Genomic DNA, 24,034 nt, shown 5'->3' with positions numbered 1-24,034 from the left:
TCCCCGAGCCCAGATGGCTCTAGATGTTGGCATGCTGGGAGCAGCGCGTAGTGTCCTGAAGGTTGTACTTTATTCTGGCTTCCGAGGAAGCGGTGGGATTTGTGAAAAGGCTTCGATTTCTTGGGAGATCTTGGTAGAACGCTGGCAGAAAATGGGTGCGCTCCGGTTCGTGGTTTTCTGTTTCGCAGTTGCAAGACATGACAATCAACACCATGTGTTCCTTTGATCTCGCCACCCACGGAAGTCACTGCAACAGCTGGGGGGGGGGGGGAGTTAGGGGGCTGTACTGGCAGCCGACACCCACACTGTGTTTCAAAAGAAGGGAACTTTATGGGTCCCTCTATTTAAAACCTGTGGTTTGGGGAGAAGATTATAGCCTGCCAAAGTCAGGAAGACTTGTACAGAACAGTAGCCCAAAGGCCAGGGCCACCCTAATCCCTAATCTGCTCAGTCCTGCACCCAGGCTCCCTGACAGCCACCTGGGAGCGACTGGGCCCAGGTGTGCAGAGCTAGGGAGCTGGCAAGGGGCAGCTCTTCCCCAAGGATGGGCCAAAGGACCCAGGAGGAGGCCGCAGCCTAACAGCTGTGTTTCTACCAGCCAAGGAACAGTGCCCATCAGTCGTTTTATTTTAAGTGCGGCAAACAAAAACCTGCAGGGAGAGACTCCAGCTAAAAATTATTGTAAAATGTGGTTAACAGTAACTCCCAAGTTCTGAAACAACTACTTTCATTAATTTGGGGTTAAGCAAAAGCTATTTGGTTCAAATCCACTTAGAAAATCTTTCTGCCCAAAGGTGAGGATGCGTGAGACAAGTTTCCTGTTCTGTGATTTGGCTTGTAATGCCCCATCGTGGTTTTGAATGTCGGTTGGGTCCATGAGGACAACGAGCTGGAAAACCTCTCTGGTACATGCCCTGTTTCTGTCTGGATTTTTAACTATTCGTCGAAGGTTATTTCGTTTGCTTTCTCCTTTCTCTCGAGATTCTTTAAAGATCTGACAAAGTTAGCAACTGTCTGGCTGCCTTTCTACCCAGGTATCCAGGCAGCACTTACTGCCCAGGCTCCTCTGAGAGCCGCAGACCACCTCCTCACAGTCATGACTGCCCTGGGATGCTCTCCTCTGATATAATGACTCCTACAGCCCGGTTTCTGCTGATGAGTAAACCAAGGCACAGAGACACGAGGGCACCTGGGGCTCAGTTCCAGGAGTCCGTCACCAGCCTGGGTTGACGCCCTGCACAGGCGTGGTGAATAGGACAGCTCAGGAACCTCACAGAGCTGGCTTCCTCTTCTCCTTCTTCTTAAAATTCCACCATGAGTGAGTAACCACGCCCAAAACCATGCTTCCTCTTCAGGATGATATGACTGTAATGGTGCTGCACATGTCTTTGTTAGTCATCCTCTCCTTGTCTTCCTCAGTTGTCATTCCTGAGTGAAGAAAGTAATCGGATGACTTAGTTAATTTCTATTAAGTAGTCATCCAGCGGTAAGATGCTTCTGTTGGTCCAAAAGAGACCCTGAAGGAAGCTGAAACCAGCTGAGTTCGGGGGCTTGGAGATGGTTTTACACCACAGTGAAGGCACCAGGATGCCCTGTGCTCCAGCCACGCAGAGAGCCAACAACAGCTGGTCCTTCCTCCAGAGCAGACTCCCAATCTCCCGAGTGTGTAGTGGTCCAGCTGGACCAGAGACACAGACCCAGGAGGAGATGCATAGCTGTGACTTATTGCAAGAACCGGGCTGGGGAGGTGACCAGAAGGGAGGGAGGCTGGAGCTCTCAGCGTGCGCTGAAGCTGCCTCTGCAGAATCGCCCTCATGCTCCAGCCAGGTAACTCATATTCTGAAGCCATTAGGAATGTCCCAGGCTCAGTCATTGTTAAAAATTCAAAAATGTGGTCTGTATGTTATTTTACCCTGGATTCTGTGACCACCACTGAGTAGGTGTGAGGCTCTATTATAAAAATTAGATAATCAGAGGACGGGGACAAACAGATGTGGGTGGGGTCTCTGGGATATATAAAAAATTCTAAAACTCGGTAACATAAAACAAGCCACACAATGGAAAAAGATGTGAGAGGACAGGCTGGCCTGGAGGAGAAAACCCAGCCAGGCTAATAAAATATGAGGAGTTTTATCCACATGTTATCAGGGAATTGAAAATCACATCAATGGGAAAATTTTTCATATCCATTGTACTGGTAAACAATGTTGAATTCTGACTCACATTGTTATGAGTAGGAGGGTAAAAAAGAACAGACACTTTAGAGAAGGATCTGGAAAAGTTGGAGATGGATGTGTCCTATGGCCAGAAAAGATGGTTACCCCCTATGACCCTGGGGTCTCACTGGGGAGAATCTGGTCTCTGTGTGTGACGTACATACACAGGATGCTCATGGAAGCCATTTCTAAAAACTTCTTAATTTGAGATAATTGTAAGAAATCATACAGAGAGATCCATATACCCTTCATAACATGCAAAACCATAGAACAATATCACAACCAGGAAATGAACACTGATACAATTCTGTCAACTGTACTGAGGTTTCAGGTTTCACCAGCGTGCATGCGGGGTGTGTGTGCGTGTGTGCTCGAAGTTCTGTGTAATTTTATCACATGTGGAATTGTGTGACCATCCGCAGTCACATATGACAGTTTCATCACAGGGTCCCTCACGCGGTCCTTTAAAACCACCGCCATCTTCCCTCTTCTCCCTCCCTGAGCCCTTGGCGTGCACTGATCTGTTCCCCATTTTCCATAATTTCATCATTTCGAGTATTCTATCCAAGTGAAACCTTATAATGTGTAACCTTTTCAGATTGGCTTGTTTTCATTAAACACAATTCTCTTGAGTGTATCTATAGCTCATTCTTTTTCATTGCTGAGTAGTATTCCCTGGTACAAATGGACCACCACCCACACCATTCATGGGTGCATCATTGCTCATAGAACCCCTTACTATTCTTCTAACAGTCACAGGGTCTATAGTAGGAGCCTCTGTTTCATTCTTGATAGAGGTGATTTTTGTGTCTTCTTTTTTTGTGTCAGTTCTGCTAAAGAATGATCAATTTTATTGATTTTTTTCTCTAAGAACTAGCTTTTTATTTCATTGATTTTTCTCTGTTTTCATTTTCATTGGTTTCTATGCTTATCTTCATTATTATTTATTTCTACTGTCTTTGGGTATATTTAACTCTCTTAGTTTCTTAAGTTAGAACTTATATTATCAATTTGAGACTTTTTCTCTTTTCTGATATAATCATTTAGTGCTATAAATTTCCCCCTCAGCACTCCCTTAGCTATGCCTACATATTTTAATGAATAAAGATTTTGATACTAAAAAAGAGAGAGAAGCAGACAAATGGCCCATGAGTAGGGTTATGGATATATACTATGATGTAGTCATAGGAGTTAAACTAAATTACCTAGAACTTTAGGTATCCACATAGCTCAAGTTCAAAGTAACAGTGTTGAATGGGAAACATCACATTGCTAATGAATAAATATGGTATGTTTATTTCTTGGAAAAAATATACATCTTCCTATATAATAAAAGGCTAATATGAAAATTGTCCCCTCAACCAGGAGTTCAACCAGGGGACGGCCAGCCCCGCCCCAATCGGCCTCCCCACCCCAGGGCCCCTCCCCAAAGCTGGCCCCACTCCCAATTGACCCCACCCATGCATGAATTCATGCACCGGGCCTCTCTATATATAAAAGGCTAATATGTTCATTGTCCCTCTGACCATTTGACCAGTTACTATGATGTGCACTGACCACCAGGGGGAAGACACTCGAACTGGTAGGTTAGCTTGCTGCTGAGGTCTGGCTGATTGGGACTGGGCGAGATGGGCTGGACATGCCCTGGAGCCCTCCCGTGGTCATTCCCCAGCCCCAATCATGCACCGGTGGGGTCCCTCAGCCTGGCCTGCGCCCTCTCACAATCCAGGACCTCTTGGGGAATGTTGGAGAGCCGGTTTTGGCCCAATCCCCACAGGCCAGGCCGAGGGACCCCATAGGTGCACGAATCCGTGCACCGGGCCTCTAGTAAATACATAAAACACTATGTGTTGTGATTACATGCATGTGTAATAAATATAGAAATCCAGCAAGGCAGGGCTGTCCACCAACCTGAATTACGACATTACCTCAATCAGCATGCTGTTGAAGCCAGTGCATTTCATAACACGAAACAAATGGCTCTTGCAACTATGTTTGCATTTTACAAGTTTCAGTCCACACCAAGAAGAAGCCTTATGCCCTCAGGAAAAGAAGCCGGAGGGCTCTGACCAGATCACATTTCCTGTGAGAAAGCTTTGGCTTCATCCTCAGAGAAACTCCCCCACACGCTGACGGTGTCACCCCTCTGTCACCACTGATCAGCCACTGACCCAGTTTCAAAATCAGTGTTGTTCTGATGAGGTATGTCCTATCACATCAAGAGCGCTGCTTCCCCTTCACTTTCCTGAGGGCCCTCGTTCACTGCTTGCACCATGCTGGCGGTGGCCCCAAACTTTAGGGATCAGATGACATGGAATGTCCCCCGTGACATGAGATCCCTGGCCCCAGGCTCAGTCCTGCCCACCCCTCCAGTCAGTGCTGCCCTGCAGGCAGGAGCACAGGCAGCTGCCAAGATGGCTCCTCCCACAGAGCTCACCCAGACACACCAGGCCACATCCACATCACCCGCCAACCTAAACAGAGAAAGAAACTCTCAGCGCTACCCCCGCTGCATCTGGAGTCTGATCTGGAAACCGAGAGGCAACACACACCACACACTCGCCTGAGTCAGTGAGGCTGCCAGCAGGGGAGGAGCTGGCTGGGAGGCAAGAGCAGGCTCCCACCAAAGCACTAGCAGAGACACCTGCCTGGACTAGGTCTTCTCACCAGGCTATGGGGCAGGGTGGGCGCTCATGTTTCCCTGGGGGTTTGCCAATCACCTGCATACATTTAACCCAGAATTCTTACTCAGTGCAGTCCTAAGCCCCTGTCTCGGCCACACCACACCACACCACACCACACCACACCACACCACACCACAGTCTCAGGGCTCGGGCCCAGGAGTATGTATTTAAATGAGCTCCCAAGAAGTTCTTTATGCTTACTGATAGTCTGGCTCTACGTTAGAAAGAATGACTCATGGAAAATAAAGTTCTATGCTGACGGTATATTTTCATTTATATGCTTATTTTTGATGCATTCCCCACAGTTAAGAGGATGACATTTTTTCCTCATGCCTTGTGCATGCCAGCATATCTAATGAGGAATATTTATGGACACTCATGCTCTTCATCTGGTTTCTCGCATAGTTGAAACCCAACATTTCTTGCTAAACTATGAAAGCAAGAAGTGCAGAGCTATGTTGCAGGCTTCCGAAATAGAGCAAACACATGGTTACTTTTTAAAACCTCGCTGCCCGTGTGGTGTGCTGTGCCATGCATAGCCATGGACATGGAGATAACGTAGATGGAGTTCTTGCCCTGGAAGTGCTTTAGAGCGTGAGGAGGGGACTTGGAGGTCACAGTTTCCCGGGGGGTGGTGGTGGACCAGTTTCCCGAGGCGGAATATTTCTAAGTGCCCTGGGATGTGTGCGTAAAACTCCGCGGGGCTTTGAGGACGGGCTGCACTGGAGGAGGGATGGAGGCTCCCTGGCTGTTTGGAATCAATGCTGGCTGCAAAGTCTATTCTGCCCTGAACACAGCTACCCCGGTTGCCTGCCTGTCCCTGGCCTGCCTGGGTGTTGGTCCTCAGAACTGCTTCCCAAAGTCCCGTTCATGGAGGGGCTGCTCCCTCACCTCCCAGATGTCTGCCTTCCCGCACAGCTTGCAGCACCAGAGACTCTCCCCTTCGTTTCGGGACCTTTTTGTTTCTAGGGGGCTGAAATGTCCCACAACGCGCTTACGTGCTGGGACAGTGAACAAGCATCTTCCTGTTGTGTCTCTGCGTTGCCTGCTGCTGGCAGGTGCCGCATCCACCGCGGAAGGTCTGTGAGAAAGTTAATGCATGCATCTCCCTCATGTGTTTCTGCTTCGGGCGCAGGGCTCGCACCTGTGGCCTCCACGCATCCCAGGTGGGGTGGGCGGTCCTCATGTTCTGATGCGCATCCCCTGATGGCCGCCCAGCAGATGTGGGCTCCTCAGAGGTGCTCTGCCAAAGCTGTGCTTCGCCCAGAGAAGAACGTGGGTCCTGGCCTATCAGCTGACTGAGTTGCCTCACAAGACCAGATACATTAGAGCAGGAATTTAACAAAATAAACAAAAACGATTCTCATATTTTAGGAGCCAGGTTTCTCTCAGCAAGTGTGTGTGTGTGTGTGTGTGTGTGTGTGTGTGTGTGTGTGCGGGGGAGGGGCGGGGAGTTGAGGACTATTATGCTGGTTGTTTCCCCGATGTAATAACCTTGGAATAGCCAAGACCCAGGGTTCTAGAAGCAGGAGGAGAGATTGTCTCAGAGACGGTGTCATGCATGCAGAGCTTCAATGCATCGTTTTATACCGCTTGTGAGAGACGGTCGGCTCTACCGGGGAAGACGCTGATCCTTTCACTTTTGTCATTTTCAAATGTCAAAACTCATTTTTGAAGAGACAGGATTTAAACCAGACATTGAAAGAGAATCTTAGTCCTTTCAGATTCGTGGTTGGATGCTGTTACGTGAAGAGAGGTAGGCCCCGAGGTGCGCAGAACTGGCAGGCGGCCTCCTGCGAATGCACGGGAATGCCATGTGCATCGTGTTGAGAGATATGTATAAGACATACACATGTCTTATACATGTATATTTACACAGCGTTAGCAACACCAAGTAAAGTGCGCTAGGAACTTAAAATAAAATTTAATGTGGAGGGAGATTAAAACCTGTTAGAAAAAACAAAACACTGTACTAGTACTAGTATTTGTGCGTGAACGTAGGAAAGGTCCCTGGCGGTGATTTTGTGGAGCTAACATGATAGCGTCGTCTCACTGAGTCTAAATCTCTGAGACTTCATTTGCTTCTTGAGATGGGTCGAAGAGGAATTTGAAATGTCCCCTGGACTCCCTCCCAGAGTTTGGTTCCTGACCTTTCTCAATGGCCGACATAATGACCACAGTACCTGTGGTCCAGGGAACAGGAGGCGGATGGTTCTGCTGGTGGACTCCCAGCATCTTCCCCATCCTTTCCTTAGACTAACCCTCCTGGTCACTGTCCTGGGGCTCTCTGCCCATGGCTGATGTGGTGGGTTTCCTGACTAATTATGGACTTTTGGGGTAACATATTATGGACACCCAAGGAGGGCGGGTATGAAAGTGGGCAGAGAGGAGAGAGGTGGGATTGATTCATTCCTCAAAGCAGGGAAAGCCCACACCCAAACTGGTGCCTGTGGGGCTTCAAGGGAGGGAGGGAGGGAGGGAGGAAGGGAGGGGAACCAGTTCGCCCACCGAACTTAGAGGGGAGGGGAGGGGAGGGGAGGGAGCAGCTCAGGCCACTGTGCAGCGCCAGCATGGGCCTGCCTCTCCAGAGTGTACCTGTCCGCACAGGTAACCAGGCTGCTCCCTCCTGGAGACCGTGTCTGCACCACAGGCTCTGTGGGCTGACCTGGTTTCAGTGTTTCTATTTTAACTTTCGGAGGAAGCTGACAGTACAGGTAGTCTCTAAATTAGCACTTTGGAAAAGGTGGTAATTCGTGTGAGAACCCTCCCTCTGTCTGGGTTGTTTCTACATATTGTAACTAGTGATGCATGTGCTGAACACTATACATGCTTCTTTGGTCACAAGTCCTCCTTGACCCCTGAAGGGCAGTGTCCAGTCTCCACACTGGATCCCCTAGCTGACCCACTTAGGGTTTACATTTGCTCTTGACTTTGGGCACCCTGAGCGTCCTGTCCAGGCTCAGGCCCACTGTGTCTGCTCCTCCTGCCCTCTGCTTGGCCCCCATAGAGGATTCGGTGAAGAGCTGAGGGAGGCATGTCTGTGGCCAGGGCCAAGCACCTTGGCTCTGCCTGCCGCCCTCCGTGCCAGACACCCCCATCTATGCCCAGCCTGTTTCCTCCCCAGGAGCAGCCCATGAACGGTGTGGGTGTCCCCACTTCCTCTCTGCCGTGTCCTGTGTTCCTTTTGAACAAGGGCTTCCGTTTTCAGGGGACACTTTACTCTAGTTTAGCTCCAGCCCTCCTGGCTCCTGTGAGAGGCTGTAGGGACCTCCCTGAATGCTCCACGGCCGTGCTGGTCCTCACAGCCACGCTGCCCCTCTAACTTCTCTGTCCACGCCTTGTTCTATTGAGTGTGATGCTGCAATCCAAGGATCGGCTTGGTGGACTCAAAACAGGCTTGTGCAATGTGTGTGTGTGGGGGGGGGCGGGGGGCACATGTGTGGTTTGGGTGCAGAGAGCAGCTTCAGTGAGTCACTTAAGTATTTATTGAGCAGTTATTATGTACCAGCCACTGTAGTAGGTGTGGGAGTCCAGCCATGGACAAACCAAAGGCCCTGCTTTATTGTCTGGGCCATTACTTCCGCTCCACTTGAGGGCAGAACAGGTTCCGGGCTCTCAGTCTACTGGGATTCGACTTCCTGTGATGCCCTGCCTCACTCTAAACTATTTCAGGCAAAAGAAGGTTAGGCTCGGCCTGAGGGCTCTCTCCTCAAAGCCAAAGGCTGGACAACGCGTGTGTAGTTGTCAGGTAAGCACACTGTGGTGAATACACTCTGTCAAGGTGTTTGCATTTTTCAAACAATATTCTTTATTTCCTATAAAAGACATTCCTGGACCGTCTTGACTTTGGTGGAGCAATAACATTAAAAGGCCTCCACTAGTGGAAATACATCATTGCCTTCCAAAAGGGCACTGACCTTTCTGGGCCTTACAGAGACCACGTAGAAACTGAAGGGTGTGAGAACCCACTTGAATAGATCAAGCTCCGAATGCAAGCGCATTGGCAGTCTGTGTTCATAATACACGTTAGGCACTCTAGACATTTGTCATTCCGTTGTTCATTCGAATGCCATTTTTCAATAACAGAGTCATAGAGGAGACTTAATTTCATGGTGTATTTCTATAATGCTTCATCATTTGTCACTCTGCCCTCGTTTTCACACTAAAGGAAAGAGGTGTGAAATCACTGGCCAACTTGGCCTTAATGTACGTTGAGCCTTCAGAGCACCCTTTGAAGGTGAGGTGAAGGAGAAGGTGTCCCTTTTGATGGAACTCCTTGCCTTAATAAATCAGAGGCTTAATGCATCGAGAAACCCTTTTTTTTTTTTTTTAAGAAATTAAGTGCCTTCCTCAAGCCATGCAGTCAGTCCATGGCTGACATTGAACTAGAACTCTGGAGACCATGTGTTGTCTTATCGCTACAAGTACAGCCAAGACCAGGCAGACCCAGTCCCACCCTGCTCGCCAGTCACTGCCCTGTGGGCGGGGTTACCCACGCTTTCTGACCTCAGAGTGGGTCACCTGTGCATGAGGGGTGAGAGGATGAAGAGGACATACTTCCGAAATGTTCAGACAGCCCTCCATGGCGTGATGGCTGCCATCAAAGGTCTCCTGACTCCAAATCCAGAGTCCTTTTCACTGCATCATACTCTCTGGGGACATGTCACTGCCCTTTTCTGTAAATATAATTGTCATTTGCTAGCATCCGTTATCTTTCTATTTTCTCAGGAAGTAAGGACTCGTCTAATAAACTGGGGCATGCCTGTGTGAAGAGGCCCCGTAGGAGGTGGGCTCTGAGTTGTGTCTCCTGCGGGCCCAGGTGATTAGAATCTGGAGATCAGATCAACAAGCCGGGGATTCAGTATCCTCTGTGTGCTGGTAAACCGGGGGGTACTTTAGTCAGACTCAGACTGTAGCTCCGTGGTCCCGGGCCACATGCATCCCTGTGGCCTGAGCCAGCACACGGGTCCCCCACACCCAGCTAGGAGGAGCCGTCTTGCCTGGCATTAAGGAATCTACGAGTTGTTCTGGAGGCTATCGGGGTGCACTGAGTTAAACAGACGTGTCCTGCCCTTCCATCACTGGCTCAGGCCATGAGCAATGCTTGAAGTATTCACGCTTCCTCTATGACCGCTGCAGTGTCCCGGGTCACCTCGAGCACGTGGACCTGTGGCAACGGCACACGCATGGCTGCATTCCCTCTAATTACATTGTCAGTGTTCTGGGCCATGTGGCACGCATGGGCCTGTAACAAGGCCATGCGTGACTCCCTCCTTGGCTAATGAGGGCCATGCCCCTGGAGGCAGGGCACAGGGGCAGGGCACAGAGGCCACACCCGGCTGGGTTTATTCTTCCTTTGGCTCATGCCTGGTATCCTCGGGTGACTGTGAAATATTAACCAGCTGTTCCCACAGCTCCCCAGGAAGTAACATTTACCCTCCGTGGTTTCAGATAAGGAGCAAGCCAGAGCGCCTGCCTACAAGAGGGGGCACGCCCTGGGCTCTCGGCCACTCACACTTGGGTCTTTCTCTGGGAAGCCCGGCCTGCCTGCCCCAGCCACTGGGCCTCTAGATGGGATGATGGACAGGGCAGACCTGCTATCAGGGCACAGAGGCAGGGGGATGACAGTTAGGCACCAGGACCACAGTCTCCAGCCTCCCCATCCGCCCAGGGAGGGTGTGCCCTGCATGTGCCCAGCCAGGCCCCGCCCTGCACCAGAAAGGCCTGTCTGGACCTGACTGCGGGCACCGGGGCACGCCAGCCTCCTGGGACTTCCTGGTTTTACACAGATATTTCTGCTCTCTCCTCGGAGCTGAGGAAACCTAAACAACTTACGTTTTTGTTTATTTTATACGTGAGTTCATTGCTGGTTAAACTTGCTCTCTGGGTTTTCTTTTAAAGATTAAACACGAAGTTATCTGTCTGCCCTCCCAGCTCTCTGCTCTCACCTGCCACCTTTTATATCGTCTTTTAGGGGCCGCAGGGCTGTTTTACCTGCTGGGAGGGCGCAGTTCACCCTCTCGAGAACCAGCCCTGGGTGCCGGGCGGGGGGAGAGGGGGGCCAGTCCTCTCCTGAGGATGGGCAGGGACTATCAGCTTCCCAATCTCCAGAGGGCTCACCCTGTCTTCTCCTGGTGTAAGGAGGGGAGAATGATGCCACTCTGGAATTGTCACACTGTCCTGTTTTGTCACTTTACTCTCATTATCCCTCTCCGGGGACACTGTCTTCATGCAGTCAGTCTGCATCTGACATCTTTCAGGGCTCAGCACATGAGTCAGAGGTCACAGGGGCCTCTCCAGCATGTGAAAATGCACCAAAAATTCGAAGATACCCTGATCAGCACGGGGTGCTCCCGCAGACAATGCAGGTGACTGGGGCTCATGGAAGGACCTGTGTCCACTCTTTCCCAGGTGTGACCTCAGCCTTTCCCGTGGCCTCCCGGGGCGAGAGGTGAGAGCCCTGGGTTCAGCTGGGAGGCTCTGCAGGAACCATGGCTGCTCTGTAGCAACAACAGGACAGTCCAGGTGCCTTTACAGTCTAGTGAAAAGCAAAGACTCCACTGACATTAATGGCAAAGCACACGGAATTGTGGGAGCTCTGCTTTAGTGAATTTTTAAAACTCGAAGAAAGCAAATGTGACTCCCGGGTGGATTCTAAATGCTGCCGCTACACGCACATGTTCATTCTCTCCACGTTGGGAAGACTGGTAGGTCCCAGGGCGTGGATGTTGAGGTGGTAACTGTGGGCTCGGTGTTTCTGTGGTTTCTCACTGACCCAGCTCTGTGGCTCCGGGGAGGCATGGAATTAACACCCAAATCATTCCTTGCGTGCACTTTTCACCAGCTGTCTGTGTAAGATCTTAGGCGGAGAATGAAGAAAGCCGGTTTTCATTATATAACTGTATTCACGCACAGGTGTTCATGAGGAGCAGGTCCTTGTAACTCATATTTTCTCAAGGATATTTGTGAGAGAAGAGCCCACTTCTCTTTATTGTGTTGACAGTTAAGAAATGTGTGCTATCTTAGACTTGCCTCCTAAGATATATTCATAACATCCAACGGACCCCAATTTTTAACTGAAATATTTTCCTAGAGGCATTGTTATTCTCATAGCTTGGTTCAGCCTTCTCAGCGTTAGTTTCTCAACTGTAAAATGGGAATAAAGCTCACAGGGTTATTCCTATAATTACATCACTGTAATATCAACCTGCATCTCCATTGAAGCATTCACTTTAGGAGTGCTTTCTTGAACTTGGACTCAAAAAAAAATTGTCCAACCAACAGCATCTTGTGAAACTGAAGCCAAAAGAACCATAAGTCTATAAAGATTATACAACTGTGGTGCATTTCCTACAACATGGGCATAAATACAACTAGACGAGTTGATTAGAAATGAGCCCAGGCGTACAGTAACATGCAGATAACAGATGACGCCCCACCCCGCCCCACCCTGGGTCCCGCGTCACTGCGCCTGGAGTTTCTGTTTATCTCTTCACATTGGGGGAGGTTTGGGGAGACAGGAAAGATGCTTCTATGAAGCCAGCCCTCTAGAAAGACTTGAATTGAAACCTTCTCTATCTCACAATAAACTTATTGAAGCAAAAGAGCAAAAGATTTCACAATAATCCCATTACCTGTAAAAATGCACTCAAGGGCACTACAGAAATAGCCAGTTTAGCATTTTAATATTGGAAGGAGTCTCTGAAGTTTGGGGAATGGCTATCTCTTCACTCACTGCCTGTTCTCAGTATAGTCTTTTATATAATTTTTAAGTTTTTTCAATTACAGTTGGTACACACTATTATATCAGTTTCAGGTGTGCTACACAGTGATTAGACATTTATATACCTTACAGAGTAATCCAGCTCCCCATAAGTAGTACCTGCCTGGCACCATCCATGGTTGTTGCAATACCATTGACTGTATTCCCGGTGCTGTACTTGAACTTGCAGAAGCTCATCACTGTGAAATGCATGAGCCATCTGTGATGGAGCGGGAGCTTGGTATGGGCTCATTGAGTGTGGTCAATTCTGGGCTCCTCTAGGGTCACTGGCATCTTTACTCCTTTCCCTTCCCTGAACTTGGCAGTTTGAAGTGGACATACACATGCGTGGGCACCCACAGAAAGGTCTCTGTAATATGAGTGATGGTGGGTCACTGGACAGCTAGGAGTGTCTCCTGCACTACTCACCACCCATCCTGGTGACAGACACCTGGTGGGACGAATGAGAAAGGGACCAGCCAGCACCTAGGGCCCACCCTCTCCCAACCCTCACCAGCTCTCACATGGATCTCATTCTCACCAGCTCAGTGAGGAAGCTTTTCTTACTTCCACTGTATAGGAAACTGAGACTCAGACAGGTGAGTCACTTGCCCTAGGTCATGGGCAGGAGCTTGGATTGGGACCCAGGTCTCAACTGCCCTGTTTGCACTTTAAAGAGTTAGAATGATCTGTACTTGAACTTGCAGCTAGAAGCTAAAATGAGGCATGTGCAGTAGAAGCATCGCAGACGGCCCATGCATTTCACAGTGATGAGCTTCTGCAAGTTCAAGTTCAGCACTTTAAAGAGTTAGAACGTCCCTGGTTAAAATACCTAGAAGCCATTTCCCCGCCACGCCTCCACCATGTCAGCTGCCCCGTTCCCGGGCGCTCACATGACGAGGGATGTGCTGATTTCTCAGGGTCTCCACCAAGAAAATAGGCAGAAATCTCAGAGCAGTGGGAGCATATTATAGAAATGAAGCCACACCGTTAGGTTGGATGGCTCTCCGATCAATTTTGAGGCTTCTACTGCACATGCTTCATTTTAGCTTCTAGCTGACACAAATTGTGGATGATCCTGTACACATGGACATTTTCACTAATCCAGTGGCTGTTCAGAAATCTCATCTAGAATTGAATTTCTGCCTTAGGAGGGTGTCCTGATATAACCTAAAAGTCCTTCCCGCTTCCCACATGTTCATTGTTCATTATTTCACCCAAAGCTTCTGAAATTACCCAGAATGCTTCAGAGTCAGCCTGGCTTCCATGCGGCATTCCACATGTTTACCAAGTCTTCCTCTTGCTCTCTCATTTTGATTAATTGCAACAGTGAGATTAAATGAAGATGACCCCCGTCTTCCGGCTCTTTGGTATGCAGATGGTTCTTCTCATAGATTATAGAGCCCAGCTGCTGATGTGCAGTTCTCAGGAACAGTCACAGCAAGGAAGGCGGCCTTCCCAACCCCTCCTCCCGCCCGCAGTCAGACTGAGTGCAGAGTGCAGGCAACCGCCTGCCACGCCCTCTTCCCACGGCAGGGCCCCCCGATGCAGGTCCAGTGCCCAGCGAGGATGCTCAGAGACCGTCTTCCCACGGATGGGGGCCCGCCACGCATCACCTGTTACTTTGCTTTTCTTGTCTATCTTTTCCCGCCAGCATGTAAATTGTGCGTGTAAGGCTAGACTCTCCCTGCTCTAAATGGTACTTCGGTCTATTCTGTTTGTGTCCAAGAGCCACGAGTTTTCTAAATGTTGATTACAGTCCCCCCAAGGGTAGCCTAACGTTTTGCTCTGAAACGTGAGGAGGTTTTGATCAGAGACGCTGGAAGAGATATTATTTCTCTTCCAGGAACCACGGAAGCATTTGCAGCTAGATTTCAGCTGTGCTTCAGAGACACTTCGCCCCAAAACACTCCCCCTTAGTCCACAAGCAACCCCCAAATATTCACTTGTCCCACGTGAGGCTTGTTTCCTGGGGGAGGGAGCATTAGGTTGAGTTTACCTGATAAATGAAAAGCCAGGGAAATGAAAAGATGGGGTGAGGGTCGATGGAGATGGAGACAGACGAGGCAGGGGGCTGGGGAGAGAGGACGTGAGCTGGAGATGCTGCCGAGGTGAAAACAAAGTTGGTGGCAATGGGAGACCCCCGAAAGTCCAAGCTGTCAGCTTTCATGAAGTTAACGATTGTTCCTGTGCTTCGTTTAGAATAGACTAATTCTTTTTCCTTAAACGGGGAGATAGGCCCACAAATGGTTGGGCCGATGCCATTCCATGTATTCTATACAGATTACAAGTTCTCAATATTTAGTTAGAACCCTGCATGGAATCAGAGAGTGACAGCTACTGTCCACTCATTCATGCTCTCTGACTACAGTTTGGACCCCATGAGGGCAACACGACGTCTGTCTTCCCCTTTCTGTACCCATTCCTATCAAGGAAAGTCGTGTATGTGCCCCAAACCTCAGTCTCTTCAGTGACATCACCCCAAAAAGATGTTTTTGTCTAATTTAAATAAATGGGGAAGGCAGACGGTAGACTCCCATTTCATTCTGAAATGATCAGCAAAGCTGTACTTGCATTTTTAAAAGCATACACTTTAAAGTATTGTTTTTTTCACTCTCCTCATGAAACATGAGGGATTCATATGATTCTTCAAAGCTAGTGCATTTGTCACCACTAGAACCATGTCTTTGATTTAGGGCACATTATCGCTGCTTTCATCTGGGTTGTTTGAAGTCCAGCACTTTCAGACTCCCTCTGCGCAGGCTCCCTCTGGAGCTGTCCCCTGCCCAGCGCTCATCTTTGCACTGTCGAGGGGGTGGCTGTGTGCTCTCCACCTGTGCCGGCTCGGGGACCCCCACACACGGGGAGGCGAACTGTCAGGTGTCCTGGCTTCTTTCTCTCCGGTCGTGAGGACCAGCCGTGTGCCCACTGAGGTCCTTCTGAAAAGAGCATCCACATCCTTCATTCGTATGGATGAGGCCCCAGGGCTGCGGTGCCTTTGGGGAAACCCAGATGCCAGCTGACAGCTTCCTCTTTTCTGAAGGCGGCCTTCAGGGGACGCGCTGCCTTTCACTCAGACACGGGAATTTAAAAACCCCCCTCCCCATTTTTAGGAAAGGATTCACTTTTGTGACCTTGGAAGGAAAACTGTTCTGTGTTCCGCAGGAAGTTGGGACCCACGTGTCCTTTTATAAAGGAATGCGTCGTGGAAAACTACATGGGTAGCTGTCCACAAAGCCCTGTCGCTGCGCCCAGGTGGGCAGGTGTGTGGATGGACGTCGGGTTAGTGCAGGTGCAGGGATGCGGTGGGATCCAGAGTGTGTTTGGAATGGGTTTAAGCTAAATTATTCAGTTTTGTGCCTTTTTTGGGGGGAAAAAACTTGTTAATTTGCTGTTAGTGTTTGGGTTAGGAAATATGAACAAAAAATACACACTTTTTTTAAAAATCCAACTTTATCTCCCCCGGAAATTCTGCAGATTCTTGGCATACTTGTCTGATAAGCCACCCTTGGTCTGATCTTGAGGTTTCTGTGCTCACACGATTCCCTGGGCAGCGGCACGGACTTGTTACCTTTCACTTGTAGGCACCTCTGTGCATCTCAGTCGTTTCCTGACGTCCCTGACTGTGAGCGGTGACCCCCGCTGTATGGGTGTGATTGTGTAGAAACAGCCCCCGAGATTGCTGGGGATGGCCTGATGATTTTGCAGATGAGGAAACACCCCGACATGTATTTGTTACTGAACAGCACTGAGATCGGCAGCTCCCCTATATCCTAGCCATTTTCGTGGGACCACTAATAAGATGTCCGTTGTGTCTTGAGTTTGGGGTTTTAGTTTTCTCTCTTCGGAAAGGGATTGCAGCACATCTCACAGGAATGCTGTCCTGATTGAAAAACAACACGGAAAATTCTAATCGCGCCAGCTGTCGGCTAACACCTTCTCTTTTTCTTTCAGCCTCTGCAGCTGACTCAGTGCGGGATGGGGAACCACGTGGGGAAGCGGGAGTTCTGCGCTGAGAAGGCCCATAAGGTAGGAACGAGGGGCTCAGAGACCTGGGGGTGCACGTTTACCTCGTCCTCTGAGTGGGCGCTGTGGCTCCGGGCTTTCTGCTCATGCCAGCAGACTGTTACCCTCCAGCCCTAGCAATTCCAGGGCAGCGCTCGACCGCCACTACCGCCCGAGCTCTGGGCCTGGACTTCAGACCACCATGGTCTCTGCCGCCCAGTGCCGGGGCCTCTGCAGCCCTTCCCACCCCCTTACTGTGGAATGTTTTCAAAATGCAGCCAGACAGGAAACGTGGAAATAAACTCCATCCAATCCTTCTAAGCTGCTGAAAGTCATCTTTGCGTTTCCAGCGCAGCCCTCGCCATTTTCCGCCTATTTCACAGGCACCAGCTCCACTCGGTTCTGATTCTCGGCTTTGGCCTGGTTCCCGGGAGTGTCAGCAAAGAGTGGCTCTCAGCCCTCTGCCTGCTGAGCCGGGCAGTACCGTCCACGCCCACTGCGGGGACAGGAGCACCAGGGGGACTGAGACCCAGGCCCTTCCCAACCCCAAATCCAGCATCGCTGTTCTCTCCCGCCTCACTCTCCTGCACTTCCTGCTAAAACCAGCTGCTGCCACTGTAACGATGTCACAGAACGGAAAGCAGAATCACTGAGCAATGGAAGTCCTTCCGGTCCCCCAGACTCCAGCCTGGAGCATCGTGTGATGGGGCCATGGTGCCTTTGAGCCCCAAATTCACCCCAAAACTTGACATTTCTGAGTTGATCGCAGTGCGTTGGCAGTTGTTGGAGACCCGTCTGTATAATTTCCATTTTCTTAGGCAAGTCCCGTAAACAAGTTTTGTGGGTTTTTTTTTGAGAACTCAGATAATTCGTAGGTTAACCATATAATCTATACTTAAGAGCTTAAGGAGCTGAAATGTAGGAAGCATTTCCCCACAGACATGTACCGACCTCCTCTGATACTCAGCTGCACAGAAACATCTAGACAAGGAGGCGAGTTCTTAGACTGCGAGGTGCACGCAGACTTCCCATTGTACCGCACCTACCAGAGTCTCAGGTTCACTCTCTTTTCCTCCTGTCTATCTATCTGTCTATCTATCTGTTTATCTCTCTGTCTATCTATCTCCACCTCCACCTCCCTCACACACAGGCCTAAGGGGTTCCTCTCGACTTCAGTTGCAAAACAGGAGACTGCAGTAAAAGGGCACTGCCGTGTTCTGACTCCCCCCTCCCTCCCCCGCCCCCGCCCCCGCCCCAGGCAGACACGGCTGCAGGGGATCTGTTCTGGTGGGAATATTCTATCTGTGTCACCCGATGTGTAGTCATTAGACACACCTGGCCAGGAAGCGCATGGCGTGTGGCTGGTCCACCTGAGGAACCACATTCTTAATGCTATTTATTTTAAATGATTTAGATTTAAATAGCTGTGTGTTCAAGTGACAGCGTGGCCCCACTGGATATACATCACCCCTAAGGTGCCCAGAACCCTGCTTTTCAAGTAAAATAAACTGAGTGTAAAATCTTTAGCTGTTCTCTTCTACTTTCTGACAGTTTTAGTCTTTTTGAAAAGAGGCTTGTTGCAATGTATTTCAAAGGGAAATATGATGTGGTGTTTGGAGAATATCCCAGGAGCGTTAACACTTCCTTCCCACGAGCCATAGGCTCTTCTCGTTTCAACGCTGGGATACAAAGCACTGCGTTCCTCTGTTTAGGAACATGGTATCTCGTGCCTTTTAATCATTGCTTCAGTGTTTAAAAGAAAATCAACCTTGTGACTTTAGGTTTCTCTTCCTGGGTTTGTAACAACACTGTAAAGACTAGGAGACGGGTGTGTTGTCACAATTCCTGCAGCGCTTGAAGCAGGAGTGTCGTTTCCTGCGTATCACAGAGAACCCATTTGGACGCATCTCCCCTGCATCACTGAGTTGTCATGTGACCTGGCGGATTGTGTAACAGGTTTTTCAAAATATAAAAATATTTTGAAGTTTCTGTCTTCTCATAACTAAAACCTGAGTTACTTGTATTGTCAGTTATGAAACCAGGGGAAGGTCTGTGGCCTGAAAAGCATAATTTCTCCTGCAAGTGCGTTTGCAGGAATATCATGTTCACACTCTTGACGAAGTGAAGAATGGATCGCATTGATCTTGCTGACCGGCGTCTATCTGCACCTGTAGGTATGAAATTCTTGAGACGCATTTAGTTGGTTATTAAAGTTCATGTGACTGGTTTTGATGCTGGCAGAGTGGAAACAGGCTTTAGCAAGATTCGGTTCTGCAGCTCCTAGAGCGAGTCAGAGCAGGTTTCTGTGCGGGGCTTCCCCCCTTCGATCACAGCAGTAGCAGAGCTCAGACCAGGGACCATTCTTCTGCAAGGCAGGTTTGTCCCTAAATTTAGAGCGAGGAAACTGAAAGGCAGGTGCAATCAGAGCCCTAAAAAATTCTTCTCTTTCACTTCTTAACCTCACTGCATTGGTATGCACATTAAACCCTGTTTTTACTTAAGAAGCTTTTATTTTGCCCTGACCGGTTTGGCTCAGTGGATAGAGCATCAGCCTGCGGACTCAAGGGTCCCGGGTTCGATTCTTGTCAAGGGCATGTACCTTGGTTGCGGGCACATACCCAGTGGGGAGTGTGCAAGAGGCAGCTGATCGATGTTTCTCTTTCACCAATGTTTCTAACTCTTTATCCCTGTCCCTTCCTCTCTGTAAAAAATCAATAAAATATATTAAAAAAATAATAAAAAAAGAAGCTTTTATTTCCACCTTCTCTTAAGTATGGAAGATGTCAGAAGATGGATAGTAATGAAATAAGTAATGATAGTGTCTGGCTTTGACTCTGCTAGCTGGGGGCGGGACCCTGTTCCCCACTTTACACTTGGGCACTCATCTACAGTCACAGAACGTCTGGGCAGCGACTTCATGTGATCAAGGATGCTTCCTGTGTCCTCTGACGCCATACAAACAGGTCGAGGAAGGAGTCCCGGGTTTGAATTCTCAGCTCTGTGAGATTCATACTTTTCCTCTGGGGTCCTCAGTGTTGAGTAGCAAGCATTTTCTCAGCCTTTATTTATAAATCCACTCACGTTCATCAGTCTAGCCATTAGAGAGAAGAGTCAAAGTCTTCCAAAATTTTAATTTCCCACATTTCAAAAGCCAATCCTGGGCCTTGGCACTGAGCCACACGCGAGCTCCAGAGGTCTGGCCGCCAGCGTGGGCGGGAAGGACCCTGATCCTCCCCATCATTGCCCCCCTGAGACACGTGCCCAGCCAAAAGCCACTGGGTCCTGGCTGTTGAGTGCAGATGTTGTTGGTTTTTAATGGCTTTTGCTGAAATAGAATTCACATAACATAAGATGTACTCATTCAAAATGTATAAATCAATGTGGGTTTTTTGGCATATTCATAGGATTATGCAACCAGCACAGCAGTCTAATTTTATAACATTTGTTTATCCCTCAAAGAAACCCTCCTGCCCATTAACTGTCACTCCCCACTCTCCACCCCACCCGACTCCCCATCCTGACTCAAACACTAATGTGCTTGCAGTCTCTATAGATTTGCCTGTCTTGGACACTTCATATATGTGTAATCATGCATATATATGATTTTTTGGTGTGTCTGGCTTCTTTCCTGGAGGGTCATGTTCTCAGTGTTCATCCACATTGTAGCACACGTCAATGCTTCATTCCTTTTCAGTACCGAGTAACATTCTGTTCTAGGAATTTACCATTCATTACTTGGTGGACATTTGAGTTGTCTCCACCTGTTGGTATTATGAATAATGCTGCTAACAACATCCATGTGTAGTGTTTTGTGTGGACATATGCTTTCATTTCTCTGGGGCATATACCTGGAGGTGGATTTGATGAGTCACATGGTACTTCGAGGCTGAACTTTGAGGGCCACCGGACTGTTTCCACAATGGTCTCCCATCGTCCTGGCTGATGAGTGTTTTGACTTGCGCACATCCTCGCCTATGATTATCATTATTATTATTACAGTCTTTTTTATCGTATCCACCCTCGTGGTGTGAGGTGGGACCTCAGCCTGGCTTCCATTTGCATTTTCTTAACGAATAACGATGTTGAGCATCTGTTACGTGCTTACTGGCCATTTGTGTGTCTTCTTTGGAGACATGTCTGTTCCGATTCTTTGCCCATGTTTTTAATTGGGTGGTTTGTTTTTCTTTGTTGAGTTGTAGGAGCACTTTACATATTCTGGGCACTAGACCTTTACCGGGCGTACAATCTGTAAATGCTTCCTCCGGTTCTCTGAGCGGATGTTTCACGCTCTCGGTGGTGTCTACGGACGCACGAGTTTCTGATTTTGAAGTCCAGCCTCCCAGAACGTCTACTGTTGCTTGAGCTTTAAGAGCATATCTAAGGCTCACATCTGAGAAACCATTACGGAGGCAGCACTGCTTTTCATGACTCCATTCCATCTGGTTCTCACCTTCAGTCAGTCTCTAATCCTTGTCATGCTGTCCCTGCTCTGCAATTGTTCTTTTAAAAGTAGCGTTTTGGTGACTTATAATGTGTCTTTATGAAAAGCACACAAATAAGTGGATTTGTAGGTTTCGCTTCCTATCTGATGCTTCCCTTTGTCTGGACAAGTGGCTCTCAACCAGGGTGCCCCCTCCTACCCTGGGTGGGACGTTTGCCAGCGTCCAGTTGTCACAGCGGCAGGGTGCCCTGAGCCGCCCATGGGTAGAGATCAAGATGCTCCTCAACATCTCACAACACACAGGACAGCCTACACCATGACCAGGGCTGACCCGGCCCAGAACATCACCAATGCCAGTGTCAAGAGGCCTGGGCTGGACAGGCCACGGCTGCCCGTGCACGGACGTCCCCGTCCTGCCCTGACCCTGTGTGAGAGGAGACCTGGCTTCACAATGAGCCCGTTCACATGATCCCAGTCTTCATGTCTCTTCATGTTCTTTACTTTGATCCCGAAAGCTTCAATGTTTTGCTAGAATCCTTTGTTACTTATCCAAACCCAGCTTACAGCAAGAATAATTCTGTTTTTTAAGAAACAAACCAAAAATGTTAAGTAATAAGCTCTACATTGTAAGAAGAGTTTTTATTATACCACACACACACACACACACACACACACACCCAGTGGAAGGACTGAGATTTGACCCCAAACACAGGCCATGCAAAAGGAGGGTGACCCTGCTCCCTGCATCCCAGGCAGGGTCCCCGACTCACTGGATCTTCTCCCTTGGGACCCCTGATGTCCTAGAACAGTGAGAAGAGCCTGACTCCACTCTCCTGAGGCCGTTCAGTCCAGTTGGGATCGCTGGTTTGAACTAATGCAATTTCCTCTGGATCTGATGGAAGCAAGTCCTCCCTGAGAGCAGACGCTCGCCTGGCTGTGACGGACACCCTGCCGGCTGCCGGGGGCTCTGAGTGCCTCTTTGCAGATAACATTTATCATCCCGACCATACCAGAGGAGGCATTTGAAAGGCACTTTTTTTTTAAGAAATGCAGGAAATATCCACTCCTCTATTTAAAGAGAATTTACAAACCCTTCCAACACTAAAGTCGACAAATTCCATTCCACGGTTTCCTGTTCAGGTCGGTGCATGGAACCAGTGAAGATGACAAAGGCTGTGAGCTCAGCTTGCACAAAAGATGCACAGGAGGGGAGAGGCCTTGGGCCCATTGAGGAGTCCAGGGGTGGAACAGAGCTGCACTGCACTCTGGGTAGTGGCAGGAGGGGCACCAGACAGGCATAAGGAGGGGGGATGGGGCAGACACCAAACATGCAGTGGGGTTTGAACGCTGTGCTACTCCAGGACTCATCCTCTAAGCAGAGAACGGATCAACCAAACAAGACATGTTAATCACACAGGAATGAAAACCATTGTGTAAAAAATAAGGTACTGGGGATGCAGCAAACTACTTAATTTATAGTGATTATTGTGCCAATGCTATTGAATAATAAATTTCATCTCTATAGGAAAATATTTTTAAATCTACCTTAATCATAAGAATTTTTTCTCATTGCATGTTCCCCTAAAATGATTATGGAAAAATAAGTGGGCTCTTACTAGGTCAGCCCTCACATACTTAGGCTGATGGAACGGAAAATTGGCACAAACATTTTGAGGAGAAAAACCATAATGGCTTCAAATGCATTTACCTGGTAGACACTGGCAGCCACAGACACATTTGGGAATGAGGACACTTGGGACAAGGACACTCTGGGGGTACCTGGGTCACGGGGTCGGGCCCTCGGTTGTATACCTGAGTGTTTACAACTTGTGGGAAGCTTTTACTTCTTTATCAGGAAAATTCCATTGCATTTGACACACATCATCTTGGTTTTGTTTGTTTTGCTTGTAGGCATTTTGCTTATTAAAAATGTGTTAGTCACAAGGATATTTTTATGTTCGTGGGATGGCAACAGTGTCAGGTCTCAGGAACAAGCTTCTTGTTTGAACAGAAATTAGTCACTAGATTTCCCCGAGCAACACGTACTTCCCCTGCCTGTCCAACCCACCGTGTGCGCGTCACTGATATTGAGGGATAAGATCCAAGGTGGGGGTGAAGCTTGAGGTCCTGCCCCTGACCTCCACTCTGGGCCCCGCCTGAGGCTGCTCTAGGTTAGGTGGACGCTGTGTGGCTACAGGACAGACGTCCGCACAGGGCGGGGTACGATGCAGGTGCCTCTGCCATCCGGCCTGAGCCATGGACCTGGGAAGCTGGAACCACATGCCCAACCTCCAGCCTTTGCTTTAACTTCCAGCTTTTACTCTGAACCTGGAATACCCTCCCCTTGGAGACTCACCATTACTTACCATTAAGGAGGAAAAAACACTCCCAGTTCTCATTGGAAGACGGGGTAGGTTGGAAGGGGTGACCCGGTAGACACTAAAGCACAAAAAATTTCATCCACAGTGATTATAATGGTAGGTACATGGTAATTATTAATTAGTCCTCAAATAAAACTATTATTTTGTACTTAGTGAAGAATATGACTGATATCAGCTTAGAAGCCAGATGTGAAACAAATACATGTGACAAGAATGTATAGCTGACGAAAGAAACTATCAGGAAATTCTTTCTGTTCCAAGTTGCACTCTCTTCCAAAACGAAACAGGTAGATATGAAACCATGTCTCTTAACCCACCTTTGGTGCCCGCTGCCGAAACAGAAATTGTTTATTTTGAACTACTCTTAAATAGGATAAAACTGAACAGTTTTCTCTCCAGCACATGCTGGGTGCCAGGCACTGTGAGGTGTGGGGACAGAAAGGTGCATAAGGCAAGGTCCCCATTCTTAACAAACATTCAGTGTCACAGGGAGAAAGGAATAGAGAAACAGGGTGTCTGTGACCATGTCAGATCTCCGGAGTAGG

General features: G+C 48.7%; 1 protein-coding gene across 3 annotated transcripts in view; it reads left to right on the top strand.

Annotated features, from left to right (window-relative positions):
* The first annotated feature begins 310 nt into the window (after positions 1–310).
* MBP (myelin basic protein) overlaps positions 311–24,034 on the top strand; it is a 70,832-nt gene continuing 47,108 nt past the window's right edge. The window contains exons 1-2 of one of the 3 annotated variants that reach the window (XM_006090801.3): positions 311–905; positions 16,617–16,691. In XM_006090801.3, coding sequence (XP_006090863.2) covers positions 861–905; positions 16,617–16,691 — 120 coding nt within the window. In that variant the 5' untranslated portion in view covers positions 311–860. Of the gene's footprint in view, positions 906–11,260; positions 11,269–16,616; positions 16,692–23,722; positions 23,777–24,034 lie in introns of those variants that run through there. The other 2 variants (XM_006090798.3, XM_023755626.1) reach the window with 2 other exon arrangements.

Source organism: Myotis lucifugus, unplaced genomic scaffold (assembly GCF_000147115.1).
Source record: "Myotis lucifugus unplaced genomic scaffold, Myoluc2.0 scaffold_82, whole genome shotgun sequence".
Taxonomy (NCBI): Eukaryota; Metazoa; Chordata; class Mammalia; order Chiroptera; family Vespertilionidae; genus Myotis; species Myotis lucifugus.
The sequence above is the reverse complement of the archived record's forward strand: the minus strand, read 5'-3'. Positions and strand labels throughout refer to the sequence as shown.